Here is a 13,028-nt window from a genome sequence, read left to right as displayed (position 1 = left end):
CACTGTCACTCAATATTCAGATTTGTAATCAAACTTTCATGAGCATTTCTATTGCCCACTCAAGCAGATTCTTCACCACTTCCCACCACCTGTCCTAAATGTGAGTGAAACTGTTTGCACAGCTACCCAGCAAACTAGAAGACAGAACTGGCCAAAAATAATAAAGATATTATCTTTAAACCAAATCAGTCTCTGACTTGTTTCTACCAGTTCTACTGCTGTTATCAATGGGCTGTAGCAGAACTGAGGAGATTTATGCAGCCTAAGCCACTGAATTTGTCACACCCAAAATTCCTGAAACTACATCGCAGTAGTACAGGTGTAAAGAGACAATACACAGAAACAAGGGATCAACAAGCAGTATTTCAGAGTCAACAGACCATTAACATGAGAACAAATGCATACTGCAACATGAGGCCCAGAAAATGTCTGGAAACGAGCAATATCGGTAGGACTGCAGTAATAGAGACTTTGAAGCAAGCACTTATGCTCTATGGGTAAATCATATCATGTATATCTCAAGAAAGGTTATTAAATGAAAAAGAACAGTATTAAAAGGTTCTCTATGGCCCTCAAAAGACAGCACATGCCCACACTCAGGCTGACACAAGATAAATATTATCTCTGTGTCTCTGTGTTCCATCCTTGAAAACCACCATCCCTTAACCATCCCTGGGAATAACACCCACAGTTGAGGGGCGGGGCGGGGGAGGGGGAGGATAAAAAAGAAAGAAAAAGACAAACACTGTAATTGCTCTTGAACTTACCTGCTGTAGAGGGTGGAGTGGGTGATGATGGAGATGTTAATGGGGAACTCGCCCCAGAGCCTGCTAAATAAAACAACAGTCTAGTAACTAAAGCTGTGACATTAAAATTCAACACAGTCAGACAAGACAGATTGTTGGAAACAGGCCGGCTTTATTGACTGAAGATCCAATCCTGCTTCCACTGAAATCTTGGGAAAGATTCCCATTCATAGGAACAGTGTCACTCAGACCCGATCTGAACAGAGAGTCTTTACAGTACACAGTATCAGAGGAGGTCCAAACACATAAGAAGGGCACTCAACAGTATTCCTCAATGGGAAACACTTCTTTTCTGTTGCTTAGGCTGTTGGATTTCAGCGTCCAAATTCTGTTCTCCTTAAGAGTTGTGCCACTGCATGGATGGCACCCCACTTCTCCTTCTAAGAGATGATTTTCAGTCAGTCGCTGTACTCCACAAGTTACTCTGACATCTGACTATTCCACAACAGGCTGCTTTTGGACACATTTTAGCCAAGCAAGTCAACTCTGTTAAACTGTTCAGTAGTACTGACCATTCCTTTTAACTAAATGAAGGCCTCTCAAAGGCTCTGTTGCTTTAGATTTTGGCACTAAAGCAGCAATTAAACAGATAATTTTCTCATTCATCTTAACACCTTACTACTCACCACAGAGTTTCTCCCTGAAGGATGCATTATTAAATGACCCAAATAATGGATGTTGTTATTATTCCACTCAAATATCAAACACAATTAAAAGACTGATTTTTTTTTTTGAGGAATAGGGCACAAAAGAGAGGACATATTGCTTTAAATTAGGCAGCTGAAAATCTAACGCTGACAATATTTTTAAGCCCTCGATTTATCTATTATTAAATACCCAAACCAGTGGTATCAGGCTTTGGTAGTCCCATATTAATGTGTAAAATGACGGTGACCCTGGATCTTTTAAGCCAGAAAATGACAGCAACAACAAAAACATTGACATAGCTGTGTGGAGGCAAGCTCTTCTCTCTGTAGTTACCTGAGTTATTTGAGTTGCTGTATTTTGCTGAGTGTTCTTCCCCACTTTCATAGGCAGAGCGTTTTGACTTCTTTAAAATGGAGCAGAAGAAACAGAAGATGGGAATGAATAATCGCTTTTCATGATAAGGATTGAACTGACACACAGATTTGTAACAGCCACCCACTGTATCACACAAGGTTTATCAATGCCCAACATCCCTCTCCCCACACCCAACATGGGCTGCCATGATGACAACAGCAGCAAGGCTGTTCTGCACTCAGATACCTCCAGGCAAGCAACCAGGACAACTCCAGTGCCCTCTGACCACAAGGGAAAGGCAGAAAAACTGACCCACCAAACAGGAAGAGAAATGCAGACAGCATGCTGCAGGAGCAGACTAAAAAAGGCTCCAATACCCTCACCAGGGAGCAGGAAGCAGCACAGGTTGTCATCTGCGCATGAGGTGTTAACTAAGACTGTTTTCATACAGCAACCTCAAAGAGGTTAAACCAATATGCAAGTCAGCTACCATTGTAACTTAAACTTCTTAGGAAGTCTATTGCTTAGCAACAGAAGTGAAAACAATCACGAAGTAGTACAGAAAAACACAGGATGGAATAGAGCAGTGTACCTGTAGTTGTACATGCTAAACATTCAAGAGATACACATCTTTTTCTGTGAGAGGAACCTATTTAAATATTGCTTACTTTTCGTGCTAAGATCTTCCTTTTCTTTTTTTCTTCTTCAGAGCCATGATGAGATTGAGCTCTTGTCAGCCTTCTGTGCTGGTGAATCTTCAAAATGAAGGGAAAAACAGAAAAAGAGGATGTTAAGATCTTAAATGTTCTCAAACAAGGCATATGTTTGGGGTACAAGACAACACTGTAGTCATTTTGCATGTTTAATTTTCTTTTTTCATTTTTAGCTTTTATCTTTACTGTTGCTGGTAGAGGATGGAGCTTCATACTGCGGTTAAAATGATCCCTTAACTTAGGAGCCACTGCCTGTGAAACTGCATCACTTAAAACAGTGAAATGCCATACAGTCAACAGCTGTTCTACAACTCCTCATACTGCATTTTTAGAAAAGTAAATCTGTTGATGAAAGCCTTTATTACTCAAAATCAGTTTTGACTAAAACTCACTTTCCCCATGTAAAAGTGGTAAGAGGAAATGGAATGTCTGTAGGAAATACAGTAAAGAAATGCATACGTTACCAATTTCTGTTCTTCTGTTAATCGCTTTTCTATGCACTCCTTGGAGGTTTTCAATGCCTCTTTTAGCTTAGTAGGAATCTAATACAGAATGGGGAAAAAAAAATCATAGCACAAAATGTGATAAAGGAAAACACAACTGCAACGCTCAAAACTCACCATTCATCTGATCATGTTGCTCATCTAAAGCCTTAAGTTCTGACACTATTCCCTTAGTGAAGGGGAAAAGAAGACTCTAGATGCATGTTTTCCACTCCAAACCTCGCTAGAGATCTAACAGCAGGGACAAAGAAACACTGAAAAATGGAAGGGATACTCTAATGGCAGGGACAGCTAATTATTTTGATACCCAGTCACATCCCCAAATTGCCATGGGGCTGACAACACAAGACACATGGCACACGTCCTCCAGGAGAAGTGCTCTGGGGCAGCTCCCCAGTGGGAGCAGATGTGGCTCCCCAAAAGTCCCAGCACTGCAGCACTGGAGATGGCAACAAAGTGCTGATGGTCTCACCTAACAAAATCAGTCTCCACAGGTCTTAGCAATTCATTTCCTCTCACTGCAAGGGATCCACATTACTTTAGCAGCCTCTGCTCAGATAGAGCACCATCATTAGTAATGCAAACATGTTCCAGGATAGGAACTGCACTTGAACACTCATGGGTCACACCATGCCCCCTTCTAAGGGGTGATACAATGTTCTTGGGTGCAATTCAGCAAAGGAATCAAAATACTGATGGCAATCGCCATAAAGCCAAATAAAGCCAGCTCTCCTCTACCCTACCCGTTGATTAATGTGTAGCTACCCACAGCCTGACACTTCCACAAACATCAGCAAATCAATGTTCAACTCTACCTTAAACTGTGGTTTCTCGGAGTTTGTTAGCAGGACATCGCTGAATAATCTGTGAGTGGATGAAAGAAGAAAAAAAAAAAAAAAAAGGACTGTTATTCCCAAGAGACAGAGAGAACCACAGCAAGAATACTATTGGTACTGTTCGCTTAACTCCCTCTTTCTCCTTTTCCTTCTCTGTCCTCATCCCTAGGCCACTGTTGGGTTTTTTTCCACAAGTTTTTATGTACTGCTTTTTATTTTCCAAGTACTGCTGTAAAATTTGCAGCATTCAACCTTCAGAATGCAGCCACTACTGATGGCAGAGTAAGCAAGACTGTGTGAAGTACTTTGAAAGCTGATAGAACAGGTACAATTATCAAAGGCAGAGAAGGGTTCCCCTAAAAAAAGAATGCCTTTTGCTTAAAAATATATGGATTCTTTAATGACAAAAGATTACCAGGGACTTGATTTTAAATTTCGCCTAAACATCATCATTGCTCTTTTTAAGAAAACCCTATTAGCACGACTATTGTTTTAGCATTAACAAGAACCATGTGAAAGATCAATGAGTGAACTTAACATTTGAAAATATCTACATTCTTGTCTGTACTCTGGCAAAGGCTACTAAAGCAAATATTCTAATATTTTCGCTCTCCCCTCTGTAGTATCAGCAGCAACAGCATAAATGATTAATCCTTTTCCATCCAAAACAAAGACACTAGAGGGCAATGGTAGTCTGAAAATAAACTGGTTAGTCCATTTCAAGATACTTTGTTCTGGAGAACATACTAGAAAACTGTCCCAGAAAGAGACCTCAAGCCTGGCTCCGAGATAAATATTTGGGAGATCTTTTGTTACTGATCACTATGTAAAATTATCACAGGCCTATACTCAAGAAAACAAATTCAAGTGTAGAATCAAGTTTATAAGAATAGTTTTTCATGAAAAAGTCAGAAATAAAACAAATTTTAAAAGACTTTTTAAAAAACCCACAAAAGTTCCCCCCTTGTTTACAGGGCATTTTTCTGACCCTTTCTGATTACATGTCCTTGCAAAATTAAGCAAACTCATAGTTTATATGGTTATAATAAATAATAAATCTTATTAAATATTTAAAATTACATTAATTGCTTTAAATTATATTACTTGAATTGCACATCTATGTAGAACACTTTTGTGAAGAGTATTGGTATGAAGGGAATGCAGTATAATACCCTACATATCAGATACAGCTGGGCACGGATCATTTGTTCAACATCTTTTAAGACATGTATATTCCTGTATTCACAGAGTTTTCTTACAGTATTTCTCCCCTGCTTACATTCTTCTCTCTACCTCCCACCTCCTTTAAAAGCTGAGGAAGGGAGGAGTAGAAGGAGTTGAAGGCTGAGACAAGCCTGCAGTGACTTCCCAACCAGGAAACATGAATCTTGGAGCATGCTCTGAATGTACTGCAATCTGTATACTGTGAGATCAGACCCAGATTTAGGTATGGACAATCTGTCATTTATAAGGTCGTGACTCTGGCACCTCATATTAAGAAAAAATAAAAGAACCCCCGACCAGGAACCGTGGTTCTACGCTCAGCATGCTGGTGACAGGGTGCAGCACAGTGACTGCAGACAATTTCCCTGGTAATATTCTCTCCTAATTGCAGGCAGGGTGGCACTGCAGACAGACATGATCTCCAGCTCAGTCATGCACTGACATTGCTCCCTTTCTGCATCCTAGTCTTGCCCTATACCTGCCCTTACCACTTCCCTGAATCACCGGGAGGACAGCCTGTAAAGAAATTTATTCTGTCTATGCTTCAGAGAATCCCTAAGCCAGCCCTGCAAGAAACCAGCCAAAACTTCTATACAACATTTCATATCCAGACCCAGTCTAAATGTCACTGCTGAGCGAAGCAAGAGATCTATTTTGCTAGTCATAAGTAAACTAATAGCAAAATCTACTGAAGTAGGTCTGAAGGGGACACGGAAAAAGACTCCTTATTCTAAATGCTTTAAAACAATCTGTACATGATCTTAATCATGCTTGCACTACTTTAATAGCTGGATCAAGTTAAACCATAGCACCATGCTAAATAAAATGCATTCATAACAGCTCCAACACACCAAGAGACAGAGAAATGTTAAATGAGTGTCTATCATATTCACAAGGGATGGGTTCTATAAAGCCTATCCATTTTAAAGCTTCATTTGGGATACACTGTACATCCCTCAGAATGAGGAGCAAATCTTTCTAAAAAGGAAAAAGAGCAAAAAGGTTCTTCCTCCTAATGTAATTAAAAACATTGCTGAGTATAAAACAAGTAAAACAAGACTTACGGCATCTGTAAGAGCCGTGAAACAGTTGGCATGCCATTCTTCATAGCTTCACAGGTCAGAATGGATTCCAACACAGACACTACCGAAGAAAGAATACAAATGAACACATTTTTGCACGGCAGGACAGCAAATGATTTAGAATGAACGTCTGGCACTGCTGTGTGATGTTCCCCTAAGCATTGCATCAACTAAGCAGTGAGGAAGCTCTGTGGCATGTGTTTTTTATTATAATGTTACTATTACACATACAAACTTTTCAAGAATGTTAGACATGAGGCGACAGAATCCGGGCATCTAATTACTTACCACACACTGCTTTATCACTCAGTTTAAAAAAAAAAAAAAAGTTTTATTTATATACTACATATATTTCGGGAAGAACACATTGTCTATTTTTATAAATTACTAACTAATTCTTTCTGGTCACAGGCTGCAAAGAAGTTAGGCTGCTATTTCACAGCACTTCAGCTTAGGTAAAAGGTAAGAGCACCCAGGAAGCCAAGACTGACATTTTCTCAACTGTATACTAACCAACAAACACTGATGGTGCAGGGGGGAAGCTGTCTACCGGAATCGTATCTGGGGGTCTTCCGTATGTCATTTCATACAGTAAGTGTCCAAAGCAGTGTACATCAACACCTTCTAAAGTCTGTGGAGGAACAAAAAAATAAAAACACAACTTGCTAGAACTAATCAGTTTTTCACAACTGGTTTGAAAACATGCGATAACCCATTAAAGAAAAAGAGTGGTCTTAAATTTGAAGATAGGAAAGATGAACCATTAAGACAGTTCCTAACCACAATCATTTCCCTGCATAAGTTTAGCTCAAATGAAATCTTAACGCCTCAAGCTAAAGAAGCTACTGCTCTCTTTCTGTACGTGATGACACAGATGGGATAGCAGCATAGTCGTGTTCTGTAAAAATGCATGAAGTAGTAAACTCTTTCTGTACACAGCAGTTTAGAGCACCATACAACTGACACAAATCACAACCAAGCACATTTTCCTAGCTAAGTCAAACAGCAAAGAATGAGATTCATAATATGACCAGCTGTCACTTTACAGGGAGGCAGATAAAAAGACAGCAAAAATGCATACCAAACCTAGGAGAGTCTCTTTCACCCCTCCTTAGGTTTGTACAAGTTGTACATACATGCTAAGCTCCCAGACGGCATATTTCTGAGATTTTTGAATCATGTTTAAACAGAAATGGCTCCTCTTACTGGTAGAGCTTTGATGGCACTAACAGATTTGGACTAACCATGAACTTTTGATCGTTTCTTTGACAACACAGTAGAACTTGTTTAGCAAGGTCAGCAAGCAGCTGTCTCGTGATGCTCTACAGAATTTATTACAATGAGCACTTAAAGGCAGTGCAAGATGCTGGCTAAAAGACTGTATTGCTGCAACAGGGCACATTTGTTTTCTTATTTTTGTAGGAAGATAATATTTTGCTTTGCAAGCTTGCAGTTAAGAGACACGCTTCAAACAAATAAAAACCAGTTTTTAATAGCTAGACATCTGCAAGCATCTAATAAATTTTCACAGTATCCACCACATACAAGGCTGATTACTACTCCCAGCTAAGACCAAGTAATAAGCTGCGCTCATTGTACAGACATACAAGTGAAAAAGTGTGGTAGACAATATGCATACTCCTATGAAATACAAGACCAGGGTGGAAAGAGATCTTAAAATAACTGTAGTTTACCTCCATTTGTGCCAGCACTGCTGTCACAAAACACTCACCTGCACTCCCCTTTTACCTGCTTACCTTTGGCCTCAGCCTCACTCCAGTGTGCTGCAACAAAACTTCTGTGCAGCCAAACAGTGACTTGGAGGAAGCAGAAAAGGGATTTGATGGACAAAAGCTCAGGTTAAAGAAAGAGGGTTGAGAGAGGCTTTTTTCATTCTACTCAGTTCTCCACAAACAGAAGTTGAGGATAAAGGGATGCATAAGAGTCAGCTGAATTAATTGTCTGAATCTTACATTAATTTTCCGAAACTGTGAAAAGTATGATCGATAAAACGATGGAAGTCCCAATAAGGAATTTTCTAGATCCAGTAACTTGCAGGTGTCCCCATCCAACATCACGTTGGCAGAGTGAAGATGGCCGTAAGGAAATCCTTTGTCATGCAAGAATTTTAATACCTGAAAAAAATCCAATACAGAAGCACTGTCACAAGATGCTCTGATGATCTCAAGATCTTAAATGCTCCAATACTAAAGCAGATACATAATAAATGAGGCCCCTGTTTGGAATGCTTGCTCAACTTGATCTTCTATCTACATCATCTTTGGCTGACTATTCGTTTCCATCTCACTGTTAACATTTCTCACAAAACAAACATTTGATGCTGATCCTCAAAGCAGACTTATAGACACCTCCCAAAGAGATCTGGAAACTAAAATTCACAATTCTACTGAATATTATAATTTGAATAAAAATTTCTAACAAAAAAAAAAAGCACACATTCATGACAATGAATTTACGGCACATGTTCTGCAGGCTATGAATTACTTCCTTCCCTTTTTCCACAAGGAAGAAACTACATTATCACCTCTCTCCCACTTAAGTTCCACACATACCTTTTTTTTTTTTTTTTTTTGGTCAGAAATGGCCTCACACATACATCTCTAAATTCAACTCCCAGCAGCTAATCTCAATTTACATTTAGATTTTAAGTCTGCTGCTGAAATAAAGCTTGTGTGCTCAAAAGTTTGTCTACTTTTTCTAGTTAAACCAGTTGGCTTCAAAAAAAAAAAAAGTCATAAAGGCTGGTAAATAAAGCAAAAAAGAAAATACCTCTAATATTTGCCTTCCATATGTTTTTATTTGCTGAAGTTCAAGACCCTGAATTTTTTTAGGATTGCAATACTTCTTCAGGAATGGGTCTTTTGGCTTTGCCTTTAAAAAAAAAAAAAAAAAAAAATCAAATATCATGCCCAGAAAAGCCAGTAATTGTCTTAGTTTGCTTAGCAATAGATGGCAAATAGTTTTATAAAAGACATACTATAGTCATTCCAGAAAACATTCTACCATTTGAGTTGGGGGCAGAGGGGAGACATTACCTTATAAATAAGGTCCTTTAGTGTCCCTTTTTCACTGAATGGTCTAATAACCAGTGCTGAAGATTCATTGGCAGTGGCAAAAGTGATTTTGTAAATATAGGGATGCTACCAAAAGAAGAAACTGTAGGTAAGTTTTAGATGACAGATTCTGTAATTCATTTTTGCTCAATTCACAAGAAAGAAAAGATTTGCCTGAATTGTATATTTAAAGTAATAAATTGGATTCTGTCAGTGACATTTGCTCAAGTTATTCAGTCTTAACCTGGAGTAAATGCAAAGAAAACTTCACAAGGACATTGGTCAATTTCCACACAAATTAAAAAAAAGAAACCACTATCTTTTTTTAACAAAACAGACTGGCAGTTTAGACAAATGAAGAACCCAGCCCCATTAGCACTTATACATGAGCAGCTTTACTTCAGGTTTCAGTCATGCTAAGCTAATAAATTCATTCACAGTTTTATACAACTATGGCACATAAGGAAACTCGGCATTAATAGCTGTCATAACAGTTTCATGTCTTCAGAAATTGTTATAACAACTTCCTGCAACTTTGTGAAACCAAATGAGACAGCACAGTTGGAAATAAATTACACATGCAACACATACACTAATTGAAATTGCTAGTTAGGAAAAGACCTCTTGTTCATGTCTTATTTTAATACATCAGTTTCAGTCTGGTTTGGGGGTTGAGAAGCCTGGTTTTCAGCCTCTTCTGTCATGTGCATCTGCTGAGTTCCAGGTCTGCACAGAGGTTTACCAGTTTAAATACTTCAGCCAGCCTCTCACAGGCTTAACATCCTTAAAGAGAAACTCCTTTTGGAGTCAAATGCCAGTTTTTCAGAGATGCCTATAATGTGGCAATGATTTATAATGTGGCACTGCACAAGAACTTAAATTGTACAGCCTCCATTGTACCTCTACTAAGATACTCCTGTCTTAAGTTCAAAGAACTGAAAAAATGATGAAACTCGTTCCACTGCCTTATCCACTGCTGCCTGAGAATATCCCCAGCAATTAGCACAGGTTAGGATAGTACTGTCTAGGTGTCATTGTTAACAGCCTAAAAGTGTCGACAAGCTGAAATAAAAGCTCATGATCTCACAATACTGCACAAGAAGAAAAAAATACAGTTAACCACAACTCTGAATCGCCTATAATAATTCTGCAGGATTATTATTTGTGCTGAGAATATATTACCTGATATTGCGTGGGAAATGTAATTAAAAGGTTTGCACATCTTTAAATGAAAGCAACTCTAAAATTACACACTATGTCTGCTAGGCCACATGTGCTTTGGCAAGATCAGTCCTTGACAAGCGCTTTTGTGCTGGCACAATTTAAAAGTCTTCAAGTAATACTCACAGAACAGGAAGAAAGAAGTTTCACAGCATACTGTAAGTCTTTGTCAGACAAGTATTTATCAGGGCCAGGATCAGCCTAGAAATAAATAGGAAGAGAATGGCATCATAATAGATGTTGCATTCCATAAAGAAAATGTGATTATGTTCTGCTCTCACAAATTAAGACAGCTGCTTGAAGGTATATTTTGAAGAGCAAGGAAGGAAATTACACATACAGAATGAAACTTGAAGAGGCTGAATAAGGCCATGGTTTTACAATACAAAGCACCTGACCATAAATAAGCATTATTGCCTCCTTCCTCCCCTGTATCTGATGTGCATTACTATCACTGAATGAACTCTGCCAACCCCAAACTGGGGGACTGTGTGCATCGTGAACTGATAAGGCTTAAACCCCCACCTTCTTCCTCTCCAGCAAAAAAAAAGTTCCCTCCTGCTGCAGGCTTTAGCGATATCCGCTCTCCAGTGAAGTCTCACAAACAGCTATGCTCATATAATTAAGAGATAATTAAGAGGGTAGCACATTTCAGCACAGGAACATAAACAAGTGTTTAGTAACAACAAACTGTTTGGTGTCAATACATGTCTACCTTAAAGAAGCAATTCATGCCTCTCTCACCTGTTAGTTTGTCAGTACAACTAAAGATCCGAGTAAGAAAACTCACACTTTAAGAAGGATCACATTGTTATTTTCAGGGAGCAAATTTATACTATGGTCAACAGCTACGTCATTACAACTAAAGAAGCCCAAGGTGCAGGAATGGGAACAAATGACGAGGCACAGAAACTTGCAAACTGGATTTGCCACCAGAGGAAAGAAACGCAAGAAGTTCCCACACCACATATCCACCTCAGGGCTTTTCAAAGCTCTTTCAAAGCCTGAGCTCTTAAGTCTCTATCTCTGTCACTCATGCATGGTAGTCAATATAAATGAAATAAGCCAGGTTCATTAAGAAAGACTTGAATATGAGATGGAAGCATATATACCCAGCTTAACATTAGCCGTTCCTTTGGTTGATTCTTAATCTTCATTAAGAAATATTTCTTACGTATTCGCCAACCTACAAAAAAAAAAAGTCACAGCAGCTTTAATTAAACACTACTAAATCACACAGGCAGGATAAGGTCTGTAAGCAAAGATAGTATTGTAATCTTAGGAGAATTTGTATAGTTGGAAAAAAAAATCAGACAAGTTTTCATGCATACATGGTCTTCTTACCTATATCTTTTAATGGTTCTACCACTTCCCACTTTGGCTCTGATCGGAAGAACATTGAAACATGCTGTAAGGCAATTTCTGGAAAGAAAAAGAAAGGGGGGGGAGATAAAAATGTTTCTCAGAGACTATATAATGTAATTACCCACATATTAGGTAAGGTTCAATGCCAGTAGGAAGCCTGCAGGAACTCAGACTGAAAGTCAGCAAAATCACTTTAAAAGGAAATCAGATAAAAACACAGTTGAAGGGAATTTGCATTTCTAACCTGATAACTCACACCCAGAGAGAAAACAGAGAAAGCACTGCCTTTGAAAACTTAGCTTACCAGTCTGCATTCTATCTGTACTAGATCAAAATTTCCAAGTCTAAATCCAATGCTCACAGCTAAGATTTCCCACACTAGGTGTACACTACATTAGATCATGAAATGTTTCTGCTACACCTGTAAAAGTGCTAACTTTCACATCTCTTTAATGTGCATCTACATTGCTATTACTACATGTAAACTATGTAAACTAATCAGTTCTGTTTCACTATGTGTTATTCTGCCATGTTCTATGCAGGCAGAGGTATTGTGCTAGCTATCATGATCCCACACATATTTCAGGGGGTGGTGGGAGGACACCCTTCTGGTTACTGAATTCTCCCACAGCTGCGAATGCAACTGGTTTTCATGAAGCAATTTGAGGGGAAATCTCCCCCTGCTGTCACCACTTCTCACTGAGAACGGAATCATGCCAACAAGGAGTTTACCCTAATGCAGCTTATCTTGGCATAGAAACACAGCAAAAAGGTAAGGATGCACTGATCTTTCTGCACTGTATCTCCCCTCTCTAAAAATAAGCTAGGAGAAAGAGAGAGAACGCTGCAATAAATATCAGCTCAATGCTGCACTATGTAAAAAATGACAAACTGACGGCATCTCCGAAGACCATAGGCAATAACTTGATTGCTACTAACTTCCCAGCAACTTGCTGAAAAAATGGTCTTGATGAAAGCGCTCAAAATTAACACAGAAGCCACAGTGTCTCCTGGAGGATTTAAATTGCTTGCTCAGCATTAGCCAGCCAAACTGCATCCTTAAAGAGTTACTAATAATTTACAACTCCTCCACAGCTTATCATAAACATCCGGGAAATGTTCTTTGCACTTTGAAGCTGAAGACACAAGAATGTTACACAAAGGGAGAGCAAAAAGAAGTGAAAAGGAAGCAGTAAGTTCCT

At 38.9% G+C, this 13,028-nt stretch overlaps 1 protein-coding gene across 13 annotated transcripts in view; it reads right to left on the bottom strand.

The window, feature by feature from the left end:
• PXK (PX domain containing serine/threonine kinase like) overlaps positions 1 to 13,028 on the bottom strand; it is a 37,475-nt gene that overhangs the window by 7,199 nt on the left and 17,248 nt on the right. For 7 of the 13 annotated variants that reach the window (XM_052775948.1, XM_052775945.1, XM_052775947.1 and 4 more), the window contains 13 exons: positions 11,806 to 11,883; positions 11,574 to 11,647; positions 10,588 to 10,662; positions 9,223 to 9,327; positions 8,957 to 9,058; positions 8,140 to 8,301; positions 6,680 to 6,797; positions 6,149 to 6,227; positions 3,840 to 3,888; positions 2,986 to 3,063; positions 2,477 to 2,563; positions 1,788 to 1,857; positions 768 to 830 (listed from right to left, as the gene is read on the bottom strand). In XM_052775948.1, coding sequence (XP_052631908.1) covers positions 768 to 830; positions 1,788 to 1,857; positions 2,477 to 2,563; positions 2,986 to 3,063; positions 3,840 to 3,888; positions 6,149 to 6,227; positions 6,680 to 6,797; positions 8,140 to 8,301; positions 8,957 to 9,058; positions 9,223 to 9,327; positions 10,588 to 10,662; positions 11,574 to 11,647; positions 11,806 to 11,883 — 1,140 coding nt within the window. Of the gene's footprint in view, positions 1 to 767; positions 831 to 898; positions 1,187 to 1,787; positions 1,858 to 2,476; positions 2,564 to 2,985; positions 3,064 to 3,839; positions 3,889 to 6,148; positions 6,228 to 6,679; positions 6,798 to 8,139; positions 8,302 to 8,956; positions 9,059 to 9,222; positions 9,328 to 10,587; positions 10,663 to 11,573; positions 11,648 to 11,805; positions 11,884 to 13,028 lie in introns of those variants that run through there. The other 6 variants (XM_052775950.1, XM_052775946.1, XM_052775949.1 and 3 more) reach the window with 2 other exon arrangements.

This window comes from Harpia harpyja, chromosome Z (assembly GCF_026419915.1).
Source record: "Harpia harpyja isolate bHarHar1 chromosome Z, bHarHar1 primary haplotype, whole genome shotgun sequence".
Classification (NCBI taxonomy): domain Eukaryota; kingdom Metazoa; phylum Chordata; class Aves; order Accipitriformes; family Accipitridae; genus Harpia; species Harpia harpyja.
The sequence above is the reverse complement of the archived record's forward strand: the minus strand, read 5'-3'. Positions and strand labels throughout refer to the sequence as shown.